This window comes from Procambarus clarkii, chromosome 69, assembly GCF_040958095.1.
Source record: "Procambarus clarkii isolate CNS0578487 chromosome 69, FALCON_Pclarkii_2.0, whole genome shotgun sequence".
NCBI classification, from domain to species: domain Eukaryota; kingdom Metazoa; phylum Arthropoda; class Malacostraca; order Decapoda; family Cambaridae; genus Procambarus; species Procambarus clarkii.
In genome coordinates, this window is record NC_091218.1 from 15,038,440 (window position 1) to 15,057,944 (window position 19,505).

The 19,505-nt window shown below is 44.1% G+C and overlaps 1 protein-coding gene across 1 annotated transcript in view; it reads left to right on the plus strand.

The window, feature by feature from the left end:
- The window catches only part of LOC138355856 (uncharacterized), a 28,660-nt gene extending 11,538 nt beyond the window's left edge, over positions 1 to 17,122 (plus strand). Inside the window, exons 3-4 of the mRNA XM_069311398.1 lie at positions 16,548 to 16,745; positions 16,787 to 17,122. Of these exons, the coding sequence (XP_069167499.1) occupies positions 16,548 to 16,745; positions 16,787 to 17,122 (534 nt within the window). The remainder of the gene's footprint in view (positions 1 to 16,547; positions 16,746 to 16,786) is intronic.
- The last annotated feature ends 2,383 nt before the right edge of the window (positions 17,123 to 19,505 follow it).

Here is a 19,505-nt window from a genome sequence, read left to right on the forward strand (position 1 = left end):
CTTTTGTAAAACACGTTTCCTAAAAGGTTTTTATAAAAGTTAGATAAAGTTTTCATGTTTAGAATGCGTGTTGAAATGTTGGAGAAGCGGAATTTGTTCAGATAACTCCATTGCCAATGTATCTAAAAACTGGACCACGATGGAAATTGGACTGTAGTTCACTTGTATACCGACAAGTCTCGCTTCATGCAGGTCGGCGTTCAATTCCCGATCTTCCAAGTGATTGGACACCATTCCTTCCCTCCCCGTCCCATCCCAAATCCTTATCCTGATCCCTTCCCAGTGCTATATAGTCATCATGGCTTGGCGCTTTCCCGACATTTGCCTTGTATACCGACAGTAGTCCAGTTGCGTACGGACTGTTGCTCAGTTGCGTACGGACTGTTGCTCAGTTGCGTACGGACTGTTGCTCAGTTGCGTACGGACTGTTACTCAGTTGCGTACGGACTGTTGCTCAGTTGCGTACGGACTGTTGCTCAGTTGCGTACGGACTGTTGCTCAGTTGCGTACGGACTGTTGATCAGTTGCGTACGGACTGTTGCTCAGTTGCGTACGGACTGTTCAGTTGCGTACGGACTGTTGCTCAGTTGCGTACGGACTGTTACTCAGTTGCGTACGGACTGTTGCTCAGTTGCGTACGGACTGTTCAGTTGCGTACGGACTGTTGCTCAGTTGCGTACGGACTGTTGATCAGTTGCGTACGGACTGTTGCTCAGTTGCGTACGGACTGTTGATCAGTTGCGTACGGACTGTTCAGTTGCGTACGGACTGTTGCTCAGTTGCGTACGGACTGTTGATCAGTTGCGTACGGACTGTTGCTCAGTTGCGTACGGACTGTTCAGTTGCGTACGGACTGTTGCTCAGTTGCGTACGGACTGTTGCTCAGTTGCGTACGGACTGTTCAGTTGCGTACGGACTGTTGATCAGTTGCGTACGGACTGTTGCTCAGTTGCGTACGGACTGTTCAGTTGCGTACGGACTGTTGCTCAGTTGCGTACGGACTGTTGATCAGTTGCGTACGGACTGTTGATCAGTTGCGTACGGACTGCTGATCAGTTGCGTACGGACTGTTGATCAGTTGCGTACGGACTGTTGATCAGTTGCGTACGGACTGTTGATCAGTTGCGTACGGACTGTTGCTCAGTTGCGTACGGACTGTTGATCAGTTGCGTACGGACTGTTGATCAGTTGCGTACGGACTGTTGATCAGTTGCGTACGGACTGTTGATCAGTTGCGTACGGACTGTTGATCAGTTGCGTACGGACTGTTGATCAGTTGCGTACGGACTGTTGATCAGTTGCGTACGGACTGTTGATCAGTTGCGTACGGACTGTTCAGTTGCGTACGGACTGTTGATCAGTTGCGTACGGACTGTTGATCAGTTGCGTACGGACTGTTGATCAGTTGCGTACGGACTGTTGATCAGTTGCGTACGGACTGTTGATCAGTTGCGTACGGACTGCTGATCAGTTGCGTACGGACTGCTGATCAGTTGCGTACGGACTGTTGCTCAGTTGCGTACGGACTGTTGATCAGTTGCGTACGGACTGTTGCTCAGTTGCGTACGGACTGTTGCTCAGTTGCGTACGGACTGTTGATCAGTTGCGTACGGACTGTTGCTCAGTTGCGTACGGACTGTTGATCAGTTGCGTACGGACTGTTGCTCAGTTGCGTACGGACTGTTGATCAGTTGCGTACGGACTGTTGATCAGTTGCGTACGGACTGTTGCTCAGTTGCGTACGGACTGTTGATCAGTTGCGTACGGACTGTTGATCAGTTGCGTACGGACTGTTGCTCAGTTGCGTACGGACTGTTGATCAGTTGCGTACGGACTGTTGATCAGTTGCGTACGGACTGTTGCTCAGTTGCGTACGGAGTGCAGTTATATTCTGTCCGAATTCCTGTTCGGTTATGTGTGGATTGCTTGACTTTGAAATCCTTTATCGCAGGAGTTCATTTGCTAGCTGCCATTGGCGCAGGCAACTTCTTGGTTATCTTGAGGTTATCTTGAGATGATTTCGGGGCTTTAGTGTCCCCGCGGTCCGGTCCTCGACCAGGCCTCCACCCCCAGGAAGCAGCCCGTGACAGCTGACTAACACCCAGGTACCTATTTTACTGCTAGGTAACAGGGGCATAGGGTGAAAGAAACTCTGCCCATTGTTTCTCGCCGGCGCCTGGGATCGAACCCAGGACCACAGGATCACAAGTCCAGCGTGCTGTCCGCTCGGCCGACCGGCTCCGGCTCAGCTAGCTACATGTATGGTATTTTTACTTCGTATAACAAATGTGTTTCGTAAACTATGTGTTAATGGCGAATAGTTTAAGTATTGAAGAAAATAACACCAAAAACGTTCTAGATTGTGGCATGTTTCGGTGATCTATGTTTGATATGACCTATATAGTCTAATCTATGAAACTTTGCTTATCAGTGAACTTTATTTAGTAAAACATGACCTAATCTCTCTAAGTTATTTAAGCAATATTTCTTACTTTTCGTGTGATGTATTTATGATATTATTTCATAACGTTAGGATAGGTTAGATTAGCTTAGGTTAGATTAAATTAGGTTAAGTTAGGTTAGATTAGGTTAGATTTGGTTAGGTTAGGTTAGATGAGGTTAAGTTTGATTATATTACGATAAGTTTGGTTAGGTTTGGTTTTCTTAAGATGCACACTTCCTCCAAAATATATACTGATTTCTATCATTCAACGTTGCAACGTAGACGTTTCTCTTTGATATAACATGGATGAGAAAATAAATCTCAGAACGTATTTATTTTTATCAACTCTATAATGGTCCAGGATCAACTAATGCATTTTAGCTACGTCAAATCTGACCAAACCCTCCTAAATGAATCTTAGATCCAAGATACATACGTCATACATATATCATACATGTTGTTAATTGTTTAGTGTTGTATAAATATGTATATAGAGTGAAAGACAGACTAGATGTGTCATTTACTGAAAATGTCTCGGGTGTTAAGGATTTGTGAAAGCTATATCCTAGAGGAAAAAAGTGAGGTGAAAATTAGCCCAAGTGGGCTAATTTTGTGTGCCCAAGTGGTTGGGCAGACATTGTGGGAGTCGACGAAGAGTCACAATAACGTGGCTGAAATATGTTGACCAAACCACACACTAGAAAGTGAAGGGACGACGACGTTTCGGTCCGTCCTGGACCATTCTCAAGTCGATTGTGACTTGATTTGAGAATAGTCCAGGACGGACCGAAGCGTCGACGTCCCTTCACTTTCTAGTGTGTGTTTTGGTCAACATTATAGGAGTCTTAATGTATATGCCAGCACATCCTCCTCCTCAGATAGTACTTATAGTTACGACGTGTACCATAGTACATATATATTGACATAATTAGAAAATAGAATTTGGTACTATTGAGTTTGGACAAACCGGAAAAGGCTTTGTATTTATGTTGCTAATAAAACCTAACCTAATCTAACCAACCTAGGCTTAATACATGCTATCTGAGGCCTAATATAGTACATATATGTACTATACTAGGCCTAGGAATATTTAAGTTCAGTGTTTAACTTTATTTTTTCCTGACTGTGAAGTGAATAGTACTAAATTCTACTATCTAACTGTCAATTACGTCAGTGTATATACGATGGGCCAGTTTTGTTACGAAATGAACTGTCTGAGCAGAGGATTGGTTGGTATATACACGTTACCTTGAGGTTACCTTGAGGTGCTTCCGGGGCTTAGCGTCCCCGCGGCCCGGTCGTCGACCAGGCCTCCTGGTTGCCGGACTGATCAACCAGGCTGTTGGACGCGGCTGCTCGCAGCCTGACGTACGAGTCACAGCCTGGTTGATCAGAACGTATACACAGAATTAAAATTTTCTTTGTTTATTTAGAGATTTTCTTCTCAGTATGATTTGATTACAATTATTACGATGTTCTGCACACCTGTCTGTCATGGTGATGTGTGTACATCCCCACTACTGTGATATGTGTACATCACCACTACTGTGATGTGTGTACACTCCTGTCGAGGAGACATATATGTACAAGCTGGCTATGATGTCTGGTATTTATGCCTCTGTTACTAACTGAAATGATTGTTTCCGGCGCGGTTCGTATAGTGACTTCACCGCGGGTTTGTGTTATTTCCTTGTGTTCTAGTTCTGTGTTATGCCACTTGTCTAGTTCTCAAGGTGACACCAGCGAGGCACTGTCACACCAGCGAGGCACTGTGACACCAGCGAGGCACTGTGACACCAGCGAGGCTCTGTGACACCAGCGAGGCACTGTGACACCAGCGAGGCACTGTGACACCAGCGAGGCTCTGTGACACCAGCGAGGCACTGTGACACCAGCGAGGCACTGTGACACCAGCGTGGCACTGTGACACCAGCGAGGCACTGTGACACCAGCGAGGCACTGTGACACCAGCGAGGCTCTGTGCCACCAGCGAGGCACTGTGCCACCAGCGAGGCACTGTGACACCAGTGAAGCACTGTGACACCAGCGAGGCACTGTGCCACCAGCGAGGCACTGTGACACCAGCGAGGCACTGTGACACCAGCGAGGCACTGTGACACCAGCGAAGCACTGTCACACCAGCGAGGCACTGTGACACCAGCGAGGCACTGTCACACCAGCGAGGCACTGTCACACCAGCGAGGCTCTGTGCCACCAGCGAGGCACTGTGACACCAGCGAGGCACTGTCACACCAGCGAGGCACTGTCACACCAGCGAGGCACTGTCACACCAGCGAGGCACTGTGACACCAGCGAAGCACTGTGACACCAGCGAGGCACTGTGACACCAGCGAAGCACTGTGACACCAGCGAGGCACTGTAACACCAGCGAGGCACTGTGACACCAGCGAGGCACTGTGACAGCAGCGAGGCACTGTGCCACCAGCAAGGCACTGTCACAGGGACAGTGCCACGGTTCATCCATCTTGACAGTGTCTCAACTCCTTCAGGATACGAGTGCCTGTCTGGAGGCAATTGAAGGACGAAATCATTAACATAATGAACTTGAATTAATTGGTCCTTCATCAAATAGTCCAATTAAGCAATTTTACACCACATTAAGACTTTGTAATAATTAAGGTAGTGTCCCGGGGGTCGCGTCTTGTGGGGTATTAGTCAGGGAACAGGGCAGTGCCCAGGGTTACGTCAGGTCAACCCTTGCATCATTGCAAGAGTTGTAAATACAACTGTATAATGTTGTAATATAATGTTGTAAATAATAATGTTGTAAATACAACATTACCTTGTAAATACAAAATGTTGGCGAACAAATCAATGTCCACAGAAAATGCAGTAAAGTCACTTGTATAAAGTCTGAGAGATACATGATATATCTAATGAGCCATTAGATACTTGTATGATCTGTGTATGATACTATGTATGATCTGTGTATGATACTATGTATGATCTGTGTATGATACTATGTATGATACTGTGTATGATACTATGTATGATACTGTGTATGATCTATGTATGATGACACATACATATTGTTAGTGTCTGTAAAGCGTATGAAAAAAGTGTATCAAAGAAATACACCTCCGTGTATGAAATACACTTGAAGTGTTTTGGGGATTAGAAGTATACATTGTGTCTCCTGAGAGTTCAATAAATATTGCATGAAATGGGAAGCGTTTAGTAAGAAAAAAATAATACATTTTTTGTATTTAATTTTGGAAGGAGTTAATATATTGTTGAAAGGCAAGAATATCCTGATCAATTTCTCTCAATCGTTGACAACAGTCTCATTGTCGCCGTGTGAATGAGCAATTCTTAAGACATTTCAATTTGGTTTAACATCTCGAATCGATTTCCTTTACGGGAAACATGAAACCTAAATAGGTGCAAATGTCTAACAGTGTCGTTAACCTCACGATTAGAGAATACAACATACTATCATTTGGTGCTTTCAGAGGCATTTCAGTCCGTATTCAACTACCCACGTGGTCCGGGAATTAACGGAACACCCAGTATAGCAATAGGTAGTTCCACGGGCAATGAAGCAATGGAAGAGTGGAATCATGGGGAACATTCCCCCCATCGTTCAATCCCCGACCGTCCACAAGTGATTGGGCACCATTCCTTCCCCTCCGTCCCATCCCAAATCCTTATCCTGACCCCTTCCAAGTGCTAAATAGTCGTAATGGTTTGGTGCTTTCTCCTGATAGTTTCTTTCCTTCCCTTTCCCCCCCCCCCATTCTCTGGTGTGTGATTGTGCTGTTAACCCGGGACCATATTGTTGTGCTATATCTTCCTGGTCTCTTTGTTTCCTGTTCATTCATTGTCCTGCTCTAAGGTGTTAAGGCTCTTCTATTTTGCTCTTTATATATCGTTTCTATGGCCACTATGTGTGTGTGTGTGTGTGTGTGTGTGTGTGTGTGTGTGTGTGTGTGTGTGTGTGTGTGTGTGTGTGTGTGTGTGCGTGTGTACTCACCTAATTGTACTGAACTAATTGTGCTTGCGGGGGTTGAGCTCTGGCTTTTTGGTCCCGCCTCTCAACTGTCAATCAACAGGTGTACAGATTCCTGAGCCTACTGGGCTCTATCATATCTACATTTGAAACTGTGTGTGGAGTCAGCCTCCACCACATCACTGCCTAATGCATTCCATCTGTTAACTACTCTGACACTGTGTATGTACTCACCTATTTGTACTCACCTATTTATTTAATAAGGAAATGTGTGTGTGTGTGTGTGTGTGTGTGTGTGTGTGTGTGTGTGTGTGTGTGTGTGTGTGTGTGTGTGTGTGTGTGTGTGTGTGTGTTTTTGTGTGTGTGTGTGTGTGTGTGTGTGTGTGTGTGTGTGTGTGTGTGTGTGTGTGTGTGTACATTATTTCCATTGTTTAAATCCTGGTCTTCATCAGCCACGGAAGTTTAAGCAACCTTATATTGTCTTACAAATGTTTTATAAACTAATAATTACTGAATAAGCAATAAGAACTACCCGACAGTTGTAAACTGTCGCACTTACCGCCATAAAAGCCACGACTAATTACAAGCCTATTTTGTGGATAGTAATTATTTTATTATGATCCATCATTAATATTTTTTTCTATAATGATTTTCAAGTGATTTTGCAAAGGAAATCAAATTCATTATATATTCGGTTGATGGCGCAACAAAAGACAATCGTGATCTCCGCTGGTAAATGCACTAAGTTGAAATCATTTCAACAAATACCATCAAAACTGACAGTGTACAAATCCTTACAGAGCAACAGGAAATATATACATATTTCCTCTTAAGGATAATGCTAACTCTCGTTTCACAAGGAGTGAGAATCATGCCTCCCCCTGAACAGTCAGAAGCAAAGTTAACCAAATTGTAATTGTCCATGTTGACCAGACCACACACTAGAAGGTTAAGGGACGACGACGTTTCGGTCCGTCCTGGACCATTCTCAAGTCGATCGACTTGAGAATTCATAGTGCCTGGACCATTCTCGAGTCAATCGACTTGAGAATGGTCCAGGACGATTGTCCTGGACTATTCTCAAGTCGATTCTCAAGTCGATTGTCAACATACTTTAGCCACGTTATTGTGACTCATCTCCTGCGTAATTGCCTATAATCCTTTCCACGAGAATATCATTTTTTGCAATGATGCTCCCCTGCCTTAATGAACGGTTCCCGCTCCTTTGGGGAATTACGATCAAATCTACGCTCTCGTCTCTGCCATTATTTGGTGCATTAGAAAGATTCAGGGCTCAGTTTAGCAGCGCAAATCGTTATATTTACCCACTGAAACCGTTATTTACCCGCCATAACCGTTATTTAACCGCCATAACCGTCATTCCTTCAAAATTTAGAGGGTCAGCCGCGACTATTTGATTTGAATATCCTTAAAAGCTTTGGTATTAAAGCTCAGTAATAATATATATATATATATATATATATATATATATATATATATATATATATATATATATATATATATATATATATATATAACTAGTAGGTGTGAATGTCCTAGTCTATGAGACAACAGAAAACAAGTCAGGTGTTCCCTTTTTTGTGCCACAGACCATCCTCCTAAGGTTTCCCAAAGTCAAGAAACGGTCGTACTAAATTTCACATATCCTAACCTACCAGAGGACCCAAAACAGAAAACGGGACAGTATGGTCAATTTCGCGAGCCGCTGCCATTTTCCAGTACGACCATTTTTGGGAGATTATACGTCAAAATGCGTCGTTCTATTAGGAGGGGAAATCCAGCTCTATCAGAAAATCTATTGGCGCTTAGATTAGTGAACAGGGATAACTATTCTTAGATGGAGACATGTGGACTGAACGATCGTTAATGTTCAATGAGCTTGTTTGTCCGGATTTAGTCAGCTGCTTAAAGATGTTCTCCTAACAGCCCTTTCTCTTAATTGGCCACTCCGTAAAAAATCTAGCCTCTTAACCTTAAAAAGAAATGTACGAACCTAAGCAACTCAACTAATTTATCGAATCCGTTGAGTTGAAAATGAAGATATTTCTGATTCGTTCCTGTTTATTCCCGAGTGTCCGTTATTTATCGTTATGATCCGTTCCTGTTTATTCCCGAGTGTCCGTTATTTACCGTTGTGATCCGTTACTTTTTATTCCCGAGTGTCTGTTATTTACCGTTGTGATTCGTTACTGTTTATTCCCGAGTGTCCGTTATTTACCGTTATGATCCGTTACTGTTTATTCCCCTGCGTCCGTTATTTACCGTTGTGATTCGCTACTGTTTATTCCCCTGCGTCCGTTATTTACCGTTGTGATTCGTTACTGTTTATTCCCCTGCGTCCGTTATTTACCGTTGTGATTCGTTACTGTTTATTACCGAGCGTCCGTTATGATCCGTTACTGTTTATTCCCGAGTGTCCGTTATTCATCGTTATGATCCGTTACTAATTTATTCCCGAGTGTCCGTTATTTACCGTTGTGATCCGTTACTGTTTAATCCCGAGTGTCCGTTATTTACCGTTATGATCCGTTGCTGTTTATTCCCCTGCGTCCGTTATTTACCGTTGTGATTCGTTACTGTTTATTCCCCTGCGTCCGTTATTTACCGTTGTGATTCGTTACTGTTTATTCCCGAGCGTCCGTTATTTACCGTTATGATCCGTTACTGTTTATTCCCGAGTGTCTGTTATTTACCGTTATTTACCGTTACTGTTTAATCCCGAGTGTCCGTTATTTACCGTTATGATCCGTTACTGTTTTTCCCGAGTGTCCGTTATTTACCGTTACTGTTTAATCCCGAGTGTCCGTTATTTACCGTTGTGATTCGTTACTGTTTATTCCCCTGCGTCCGTTATTTACCGTTGTGATCCGTTACTGTTTATTCCCCTGCGTCCGTTATTTACCGTTGTGATTCGTTACTGTTTATTCCCCTGCGTCCGTTATTTACCGTTGTGATTCGTTACTGTTTATTCCCGAGCGTCCGTTATTTACCGTTATGATCCGTTACTGTTTATTCCCGAGTGTCCGTTATTTACCGTTATTTACCGTTACTGTTTAATCCCGAGTGTCCGTTATTTACCGTTGTGATTCGTTACTGTTTATTCCCGAGCGTCCGTTATTTACCGTTATGATCCGTTACTGTTTATACCCGAGTGTCCGTTATTTACCGTTATTTACCGTTACTGTTTATTCCCCTGCGTCCGTTATTTACCGTTGTGATTCGTTACTGTTTATTCCCGAGCGTCCGTTATTTACCGTTATGATCCGTTACTGTTTATTCCCCTGCGTCCGATATTTACCGTTGTGGTCCGTTACTGTTTATTCCCGAGTGTCCGTTATTTACCGTTATGATCCGTTACTGTTTAATACCGAGCGTCACAGTAGCCTCAGGTAACTGTAAACAAACTGTATCTCTCATCCAACATCCTAATTTTTACTACCGTGAAAATTGAACGTAAACTACTAATTATTATTTCCCTGGAAGACACGCCGAACAAACTTAATTAACGCACGGTAAAATAATTGTAATATGCTGAATAGTATATATCACATGATTAATAAATATCACATTTGTCATAATTCTCTTCCACTAATTTCTTTTAAACGCTCCTTAAAAGTGCATTATGAAAAAGGCACATTTATTTATTTTTTTTTGCTCTGTAATTACAGCTCATTATGGCTCTCTACTTTTCTCAACAATTAAATATAATTTTTCCAGCGCGTTTATGAACACTAATATTTAAAATCACGCGTTAAACATGTGTCAAATATAACATTGTATGTTCAGTTGTTTGTTGCAGAGAGCGTGTGCATTGCACATGTCATTGCACTTAGGTGCAATGACATATGTAATATGTAAGACCACATATGTAAGACCAATCCTGGAGTATGCGGCCCCAGCATGGAGCCCGTACCTAGTTAAGCACAAGTCGAAGCTGGAAAAAGTTCAGAGATATGCCACTAGGATAGTCCCAGAACTAAGAGGCATGAGTTACGAGGAAAGGCTGCGGGAAATGCACTTCATGACACTGAAAGACAGAAGAGTAAGGGGAGACATGATCAATACCTACAAAATTCTCAGGGGAATTGGCAGGGTAGATAAGGATAAACTGTTTAACACGGGTGGTACACGAACAAGGGGACACAGGTGGAAACTGAGTACCCACATGAGCCACAGAGACGTTAGAAAGAACTTTTTCAGCATCAGAGTAGTTAACAGGTGGAATGCATTAGGCAGTGATGTGGTGGAGGCTGACTCCATACACAGTTTCAAATGTAGATATGATAGAGCCCAGTAGGCTCAGGAATCTGTACACCAGTTGATTGACAGTTGAGAGGTGGGACCAAAGAGCCAAAGTTCAACCCCCGCAAGCACAACTAGGTGAGTACACACACAAACCCGAAGGGACAGCTCTCAAAGGCTGTTGGCCCAAAGGGCCTGGGTTCAATTGCCAGTCGAGGCAAAAACAAATGAGCAGAGTTTCTTTCACCTGATGCACCTTTTCACCTAGAAGTAAATTGGTACCTGGGAGTTGGGCAGCTGCTACGGGCTGCATCCTGGGTGTGTGTGTGTGTGTTTGATGTGTGTAGTAGATATGATAGAGGAAAATAAGTCGCGAGTCAGTACATTTGACATTGGATGGTTAGTAAGGCGGGGTCCAAGAGCTAACAGTTCGACCATGCAGGCACAAATAGTAAATACAAACACACAAACTTACAAAATTTACATTTTGTAAGTTACATCAAACTTACTTACAATCTTTTCTATATATTCTTACATTCTTGGTTTCCGTAGGAAGTTGATAAATCACGTCTCCAAAAATCATTTTATAACTCCATTGGGCGTGTCGTGTTCCGCTAAAGCTCTCTTCAACATCTCCGGAGGCAGGGTAAATTCACAGTAACAAGTTTGACATTATATTCACCATGTACAATGTGGTGTATATAATGTCCAACCTGCTACCGTGTATTGACTTTCCTTCTGCCACCGTAGACGGTGAAATCAACACCAGCTAAACGCAATTGGAATGATGATGGACAACGTCAATAGCGATCGAGTGGGCACTCCTCTTGACATCTGAGAATGAATACTTTGGAAGCTGGTTCAATCATGTACTAAAGAGGCACCTTTCATACGCCCTGATTGCCTGGTGTCGAGTAAGGAGATGGGGACCCCATGGTGACCCCATGGTGTCCCCATGGTGACCCCATGGTGTCCCCATGGTGACCCCATGGTGACCCCATGGTGTCCCCATGGTGACCCCATGGTGACCCTCCATGGTGACCCCATGGTGTCCCCATGGTGACCCCATGGTGACCCTCCATGGTGACCCCATGTTGACCCCATGTTGACCCCATGGTGACCCTCCATGGTGTCCCCATGGTGTCCCCATGGTGACCCCAAATAGGACTTCCTCCTTAAAGTCCTATATGAGATTTTTGTCATGTATGCTGTTGTGGGGAAAATCCGTGTTGACGACGACCTAAAATCTGATGACCATTCACGGATTTAAATGCGAATTTGACGGAACTTAAATGACCAGGAATGTGTTCGTCAATTGATTGTGAAGTGAGAGGTGGGACCCAAGCGCTAAAGCTGAACCACCGAAGTTACAGCTAGCTGAGAATAAACATGAGAACATACATGATTATCACAGACATAAAAAAACGATAACCTGCATGCACAAACGGAAAATACAAACATGATCCCAAATAAAAGCACATATCAATCACTGGAAAATGAAACCTTCCAACAGGTAGGTAACCTTTCTGTTACCTAGCAGTAAAATAGGTACCTGGGTGTTAGTCAGCTGTCACGGGCTGCTTCCTGGGGGTGGAGGCCTGGTCGAGGACCGGGCCGCGGGGACACTAAAAGCCCCGAAATCATCTCAAGATAACTCATGCGGCTGTCGACGGTGAACCCCACACTCAAGGATCTGGTATTTTACTTACTTCCAGAAAGCGCAAAGACTCCCGAAAATGAGGCATTGTATGAGGCAGATCTCTGGAGGCGAGAAAGCAATTAAGACGAGACGGATGACACGGAAAGATAAATTAATTAAGTGAACCTGAACGACGTGGAATGGAAATACCGAGGCGCTGGAGACCCTTGACGGTAAGGAAGTTCTTGAGGCGAATGTCACTCACCAAGTGAGCAGAGCTTCTTCAGAAGACTTGTTATATGACAAAGAGTGCTGGGAAGACGGGACACCACGACCTGTAACTACACTTAGGTAATTACACTTATATTGTTTGTTGCAGTACAATACTGTTGCAGATGCTCACCTTTCACTGCTGAGTGTTAAGCTAATTATCAGGATAAAGCAGTAAGCCAGGTAGACTATATAGCACGTGGAAGGGAGATGAGGCCAAGGGGCTTATAAACGACAGAGGGAAGGAAAGGTGCCCAACTACTTTGACCATCAGGAATCGAACGCCGACCTGCAAGAAGGGAGGTCGTCGCTGTACCGTCTAATGCAAGTGGGTGGACTCAGTTGGGTACCTCTGAGATCCTTATTTATTGAGGGTTCGTGTGCTCGGGTCTATAGCATGACCGTCTCGTCTTTTGGGATCCGTGTTCGAGTCCCCAATGGTTCAAGGCATTGAAATGTTTTATTTACGCTATTGTGAATTGTAATGTGCGTGCGCATGTACGCGCACGCATGTGTGTGTGTGTGTGTGTGTGTGTGTGTGTGTGTGTGTGTATCTACATTCTCTCCCATATGTCTGCCTTTATCCTCGTCTCTATCTCTCTCTCAATTTCCCGTCTATTTCTCTCATCTCTCATCATTCCCGTCCATCCTCTCTCGACTTTACACAGAAAATTATATATAATTAAATATTTATTTTAATAACAAACTCTGCTTCTGGTAGCTAACCTTTATAACACAACTTTAAAAGTGTTTTACCGGAATGACTTATACGAGAAGGAGAATTTTTAGAGGTAATACTGTAAGTTGCACAAGTTCTGGATGCTCTGCAAAAAAGTTGCAACTGCTTGCAAAACAGATGAGGTCCATTTCGGAAGCCGTTGAGCCATTTACCGTAATTTTAGCTCGTTCTGACAAGAGTAACCAGAGAGTTTTTTCCACAAAGAAGCTTGGCGGTACTTTCTGTGTCGTGGTGGAAGTTTATGACAACGAGTACCACTTTGTTCTCGTTTCTGCTGTTGTTTCCCCTGACTAGTTAAGAGTCCCGTCAGTTGCACATGCAATATTATCCTCTCCAGACTAATACCATTTCACATACTGGTCCACCGCCTCACGTGTAACTTCGTCGTGTGAATTCTTTGTTTGTTGAACTGCACAGGATCAGAACTGCTACCAAATCTTCTAAACACCGCTTCTCCGCCAGTGCACGGCCCGTGGGTTGTGGGCAACCTGTCCTCTTAAAAAGAACGTCGCTTTTGGCCGTTTGCCAGTATTGCCGAATATGGACGTAATTTGAAAATGAAAAAAAAATGAAAATAAATTTGGGATTTTTTTTTTCAACGACAGTAAGTTAAGTTCCTGCCCACCTAATAGGTTAGGTGGGCAGGAAAATCTCATAAAGTTTCAAAACGTTATGAAAAACGTTAATGAAAAGTTTCCTCTTCTAAGCTTGCCGCGTAAGCCGGACGACTCGAACAGAAAACGGGACAGTACGTCAATTTTGGGACTCGATTTCATTTCAAATTATGTCCAAATTTGGCCATAGCGCGCATACGAGTCAAAAGTGACGTTATTTTTAAGAGGACGGGTTGGTCCCACAACCTCCCAGCCCCGCCTCTCGAAGTTACTCAGGAGCGTCCTCGTCACCTGAGACTCAAGGTACTATCTTCACACCATTCAGCTCTACCTCATACTCCCTCGGGTAGTCGACAGGCCTCCCTCTTCGTTAGCACAAGGTAGCTGATAGAATTCACACTCTCTGCAGGCTTATCCCTCTCCAGAACGGGTAATTGCTTGAGCGCACCTCCAATCAGCGGGACCCTTGGTAGTGAGTGACTCAGATTTCCCGCCTTCCTCCACAGGGCGCCTGACGTCATGCTACGTCACCCCCGGGGCGCGACGCCATTGGTCAACCTTGCCAAGCCTCCGCCACCGACCAATCATGCACGTCTGACGCTGTACCCAGCATGCACTGGGAGTTCGCCCCAAGCGGGAAATCTCTCCTCCCTCGCAAAGCTGCTCCGCCATATTTGCTGATGGAGTCGTCTGCTTACCTCACCTCAATTAAACTTAAAATCAATATTTTTTCTAACTGCAGCACCTTGCTTCCATTGAAGTGTCACAAAATCAACTAAAACTTCTAGATATGTACAGATAGAGAAATATGACTCATGCGCGGGGTTATCTTGAGGTTATCTTGAGATGATTTCGGGGCTTTTTAGTGTCCCCGCGGCCCGGTCCGCGGCGGGGGATAGGGGAATTGCATACTGCCAAAACACTATGCAACTGGTGTACAGGAGACCTTAATCGCTCGACCATCACGACCGGACAAAAGATGATGGTAGCCGAGGCCATTTCCCCATCATCCCACCGGCGCTCATGGTAATCTTGGGCGTGGTATTTTTATCAAATCACCTCATCTTTTGGGGGCCACGTGAGCAACACAAATGCGAAGAAGCCTGAATGGTCCCCAGGCGTATATGCAACTGAAAACTCCAAATAGCCTCGGCTACCATCATCTTTTGTCCGGTCGTGATGGTCGAGCAGTTAAGGTCTCCTGTACACCAGTTGCATAGTGCTCCTGTATGGGTTCGATTCACTTCTGGAGTGTGGAGTTTTCTTTATATATATATGTATATATATATATATATATATATATATATATATATATATATATATATATATATATATATATATATATATATATATATATATATATATAATATAATATAATATAATATAGTGAAGCGCGATGAAGGTATGGCAAACGGGTCAAGTGGTGATGTATTTAGGGACCTGCATTGTTTATTTCCAGAACATTCCTCCACCCCCGTGATCATCCGGTATTCGATGAATAATAGCACCGTGGCCGCCAGCCCGGGGTGCGGGGGGGGAGCGTTACAAGGGACTCGGATGATAGTGAGTTACAGGGTTACCACTGACAGAGTTACATGTCACTGAGAGAAGGTCAACGTTACAAATTATATGGAGAGGAATATTTATGAATAGCAGATGTAACGGCCACAAGGGACTAGGAGAAGGATAGACGCACGCTATTGAGGACAAAAAATGGTTAGTAACAGTTGATTGATTGACAGTTGAGAGGCGGGACCAAAGAGCAGAGCTCAACCCCTCGCAAGCACAACTAGGTGAATACACACACTCTGGGGACACAGGTGGGAAACTTAGTACCCAAAAGAGCCATAGAGACATTAAAAAGAATTGTTTCAGTGTCAGAGTAGTTAACAAATGGAAAGCATTGGGCAGTGATGTGGTGGAGGCTGACTCCATACACATTTTCAAATGTAGATTTGATAGAGCCCAGTAGGCTCAGGAATATGTACACCAGTTGATTGACAGTTGAGAGGCGGGACCAAAGAGCCAGAGCTCAACCCCCGCAAGCACAACTAGGTGAGTACACACACACACACACACACACACACACACACACACACACACACACACACACACACACACACACACACACACACACACACACACACAAAGCGTTATATGACAAAGAGTGCTGGGAAGATGGGACACCACGAGCGTAGCTCTCAACCTGTAACTACACTTAGGTAATTACACACACACACACACACACACACACACACACACACACACACACACACACACACACACACACACACACACACACACACACGTACCTGTGTACAAACAATCACTTGAACTAACTCGAAGAGAAGTGATTCAAAATTAAAACATCCCAAAGAAATACACAAGGAATTAAATAAAAGCCGAGGAAGCTGTTAAACCTAACCAACACCTCCGAGAGTTGTAAGACACGTCACCCTTAAGGAGCAACAGGTCACCCTTAAGGACCAACAGGTCACCCTTAAGGAGCAACAGGTCACCCTTAAGGACCAACAGGTCACCCTTAAGGAGCAACAGGTCACCCTTAAGGAGCAACAGGTCACCCTTAAGGAGCAGCAGTCACCCTTAAGGAGCAACAGGTCACCCTTAAGGAGCAACAGGTCACCCTTAAGGAGCAACAGGTCACCCTTAAGGACCAACAGGTCACCCTTAAGGAGCAACAGGTCACCCTTAAGGAGCAACAGGTCACCCTTAAGGAGCAACAGGTCACCCTTAAGGACCAACAGGTCACCCTTAAGGACCAACAGGTCACCCTTAAGGACCAACAGGTCACCCTTAAGGAGCAGCAGTCACCCTTAAGGACCAACAGGTCACCCTTAAGGAGCAACAGGTCACCCTTAAGGACCAACAGGTCACCCTTAAGGAGCAACAGGTTACCCTTAAGGAGCAACAGGTCACCCTTAAGGACCAACAGGTCACCCTTAAGGACCAACAGGTCACCCTTAAGGACCAACAGGTCACCCTTAAGAACCAACAGGCCACCCTTAAGGACCAACAGGTCACTCTTAAGGAACAACTTGAGGATCTAGCCGTGCTGAATATCGCTGAACCAAACAAAATGTTCCCATCGAGTATTAGAAGCTCATCTGAAGGCCGAAAGATCCCTTTTGAAATAATCTTCAATACCTCACTGGAGAACTGCTAAACAACTAGCAGAAATGAAAGTCTTAGACTGGGCACTTATTTTTTATCAGAGCTTAAAACACGGAAATCTACTGCCATGTTAAGCTGTCAATCACCGATGAAGGGTCAGAGTGCATCTTCTAGAACCTGCCAGAAAGTCTTCGACAACGTTTCCCAGAAGGTCTTACGCGAGTATATGATATAAGATTATCTTGAGGTTATCTTGAGATGATTTCGGGGCTTTTTAGTGTCCCCGCGGCCCGGTCCTCGACCAGGCCTCCATCCCCCAGGAAGCAGCCCGTGACAGCTGACTGACACCCAGGTACCTATTTTACTGCTAGGTAACAGGGGCATAGGGTGAAAGAAACTCTGCTCATTGTTTCTCGCCGGTGCCTGGGATCGAACCCAGGACCACAGGATCACAACTCCCGCGTGCTGTCCGCTCGGCCGACCGGCTCCCACAAATGGAGTACATTTGAAGATGGAGTTAACTGGAAGGCATGATTAACAGAGTTAATAATTATCCAACAGGAAAGTATGAGCCGTTACCGATGTTGTAGAGACCAAAGCCGAGGAGGAAAACAGAGGACTGTCACGGATGTCACAGTCATCAGTGACAGGTGATGACTGTGACATCCTACCTCCTAACATGTGTCAGTGGGCGATAAGTCACAATAACGTGGCTAAAGTATGATGACCAGACCACACACTAGAAGGTGAAGGGACGACGACGTTTCGGTCCGTCCTGGACCATCACAATCGACTTGAGAATGGTCCTGCACGGACCGAAACTTCGTCGTCCATTCACCTTCTAGTGTGTGGTCTGGTCAACATGTGTTAGTGTAATCCTTAATGTTTAATCTTTGCCGAAAATGCTCAAATGACGAGACAAATCAGAAAACTAACAAAAAAATTATAATCAAGGTAACTAAGGTAAACTAGAAAGTGGGTCTGAAGGAATGGCTTTCTGGAATTTAACCCATGCAAATGCAAGATAATGAGATTTTGGACTGAGGTGACACTGCAACAGTGCAAGGCAAAGGCTCGAATATGAAAGGTAAAAATATTAGGAAGGTATATACAGACCCCAACCTGACACCGGAGACAGACGAATAAGATACCAGAAGTGCACAGAAAAGCCAGTGAACATGTGTGAATATGTGCAAGAGATCATGATACTGTAATAGAATCAGAAATATTACAGGAACAACCGTGGACATCTTCAAGAGGAAACTAGATTGTTTCCTTCAAGGAGTGCCGGACCAACCGGGTTGTGGTGGGTATGTGGGCCTGCGGGCCGTTCCAAGCAACAGCCTGGTGGACCAAACTCTCACAAGTCAAGTCTGGCCTCGGGCCGGGCTTGGGGAGTAGAAGAACTCCCAGAACCCCATCAACCAGGTAACCAGATATCTGAAACGTTATATACCATGTTAGACGTTATATGCTATCTTAGAACACGTGGCAATAGTGTAGAATCCTTACCTAAAAGTATATATAAAGCGGAGGTTAAAAAATCCCTAAGATTACTATGAGACTGATCCCAGAACTTTAAGAACTGAGCAACAGGAAAACCCTTGTAAATCTAGACTTCATTATACTAGATAAGAAAAAACAGGAAGCAACATTATTATATCATGATATCCTAGAAGCATTAAGTTAGGTGATAAAAACGAAATATTTTCATTATCACGAGGCTGGCGAGAGAAAATGAATGTAAACTAGAAGCTCAGATGAAACATAGTGTATCAGAGTATTTCTTCAGTGAATGAACATTAAAAAAGTGGATTTCGCTAATAGGGAGATAATTGTTCCGCTAATAGGGAGATAATTGTTCCGCTAATAGGGAGATAATTGTTCCGCTAATAGGGAGATAATTGTTCCGCTAATAGGGAGATAATTGTTCCGCTAATAGGGAGATAATTGTTCCGCTAATAGGGAGATAATTGTTCCGCTAATAGGGAGATAATTGTTCCGCTAATAGGGAGATAATTGTTCCGCTAATAGGGAGATAATTGTTCCGCTAATAGGGAGATAATTGTTCCGCTAATAGGGAGATAATTGTTCCGCTAATAGGGAGATAATTGTTCCGCTAATAGGGAGATAATTGTTCCGCTAATAGGGAGATAATTGTTCCGCTAATAGGGAGATAATTGTTCCGCTAATAGGGAGATAATTGTTCCGCTAATAGGGAGATAATTGTTCCGCTAATAGGGAGATAATTGTTCCGCTAATAGGGAGATAATTGTTCCGCTAATAGGGAGATAATTGTTCCGCTAATAGGGAGATAATTGTTCCGCTAATAGGGAGATAATTGTTCCGCTAATAGGGAGATAATTGTTCCGCTAATAGGGAGATAATTGTTCCGCTAATAGGGAGATAATTGTTCCGCTAATAGGGAGATAATT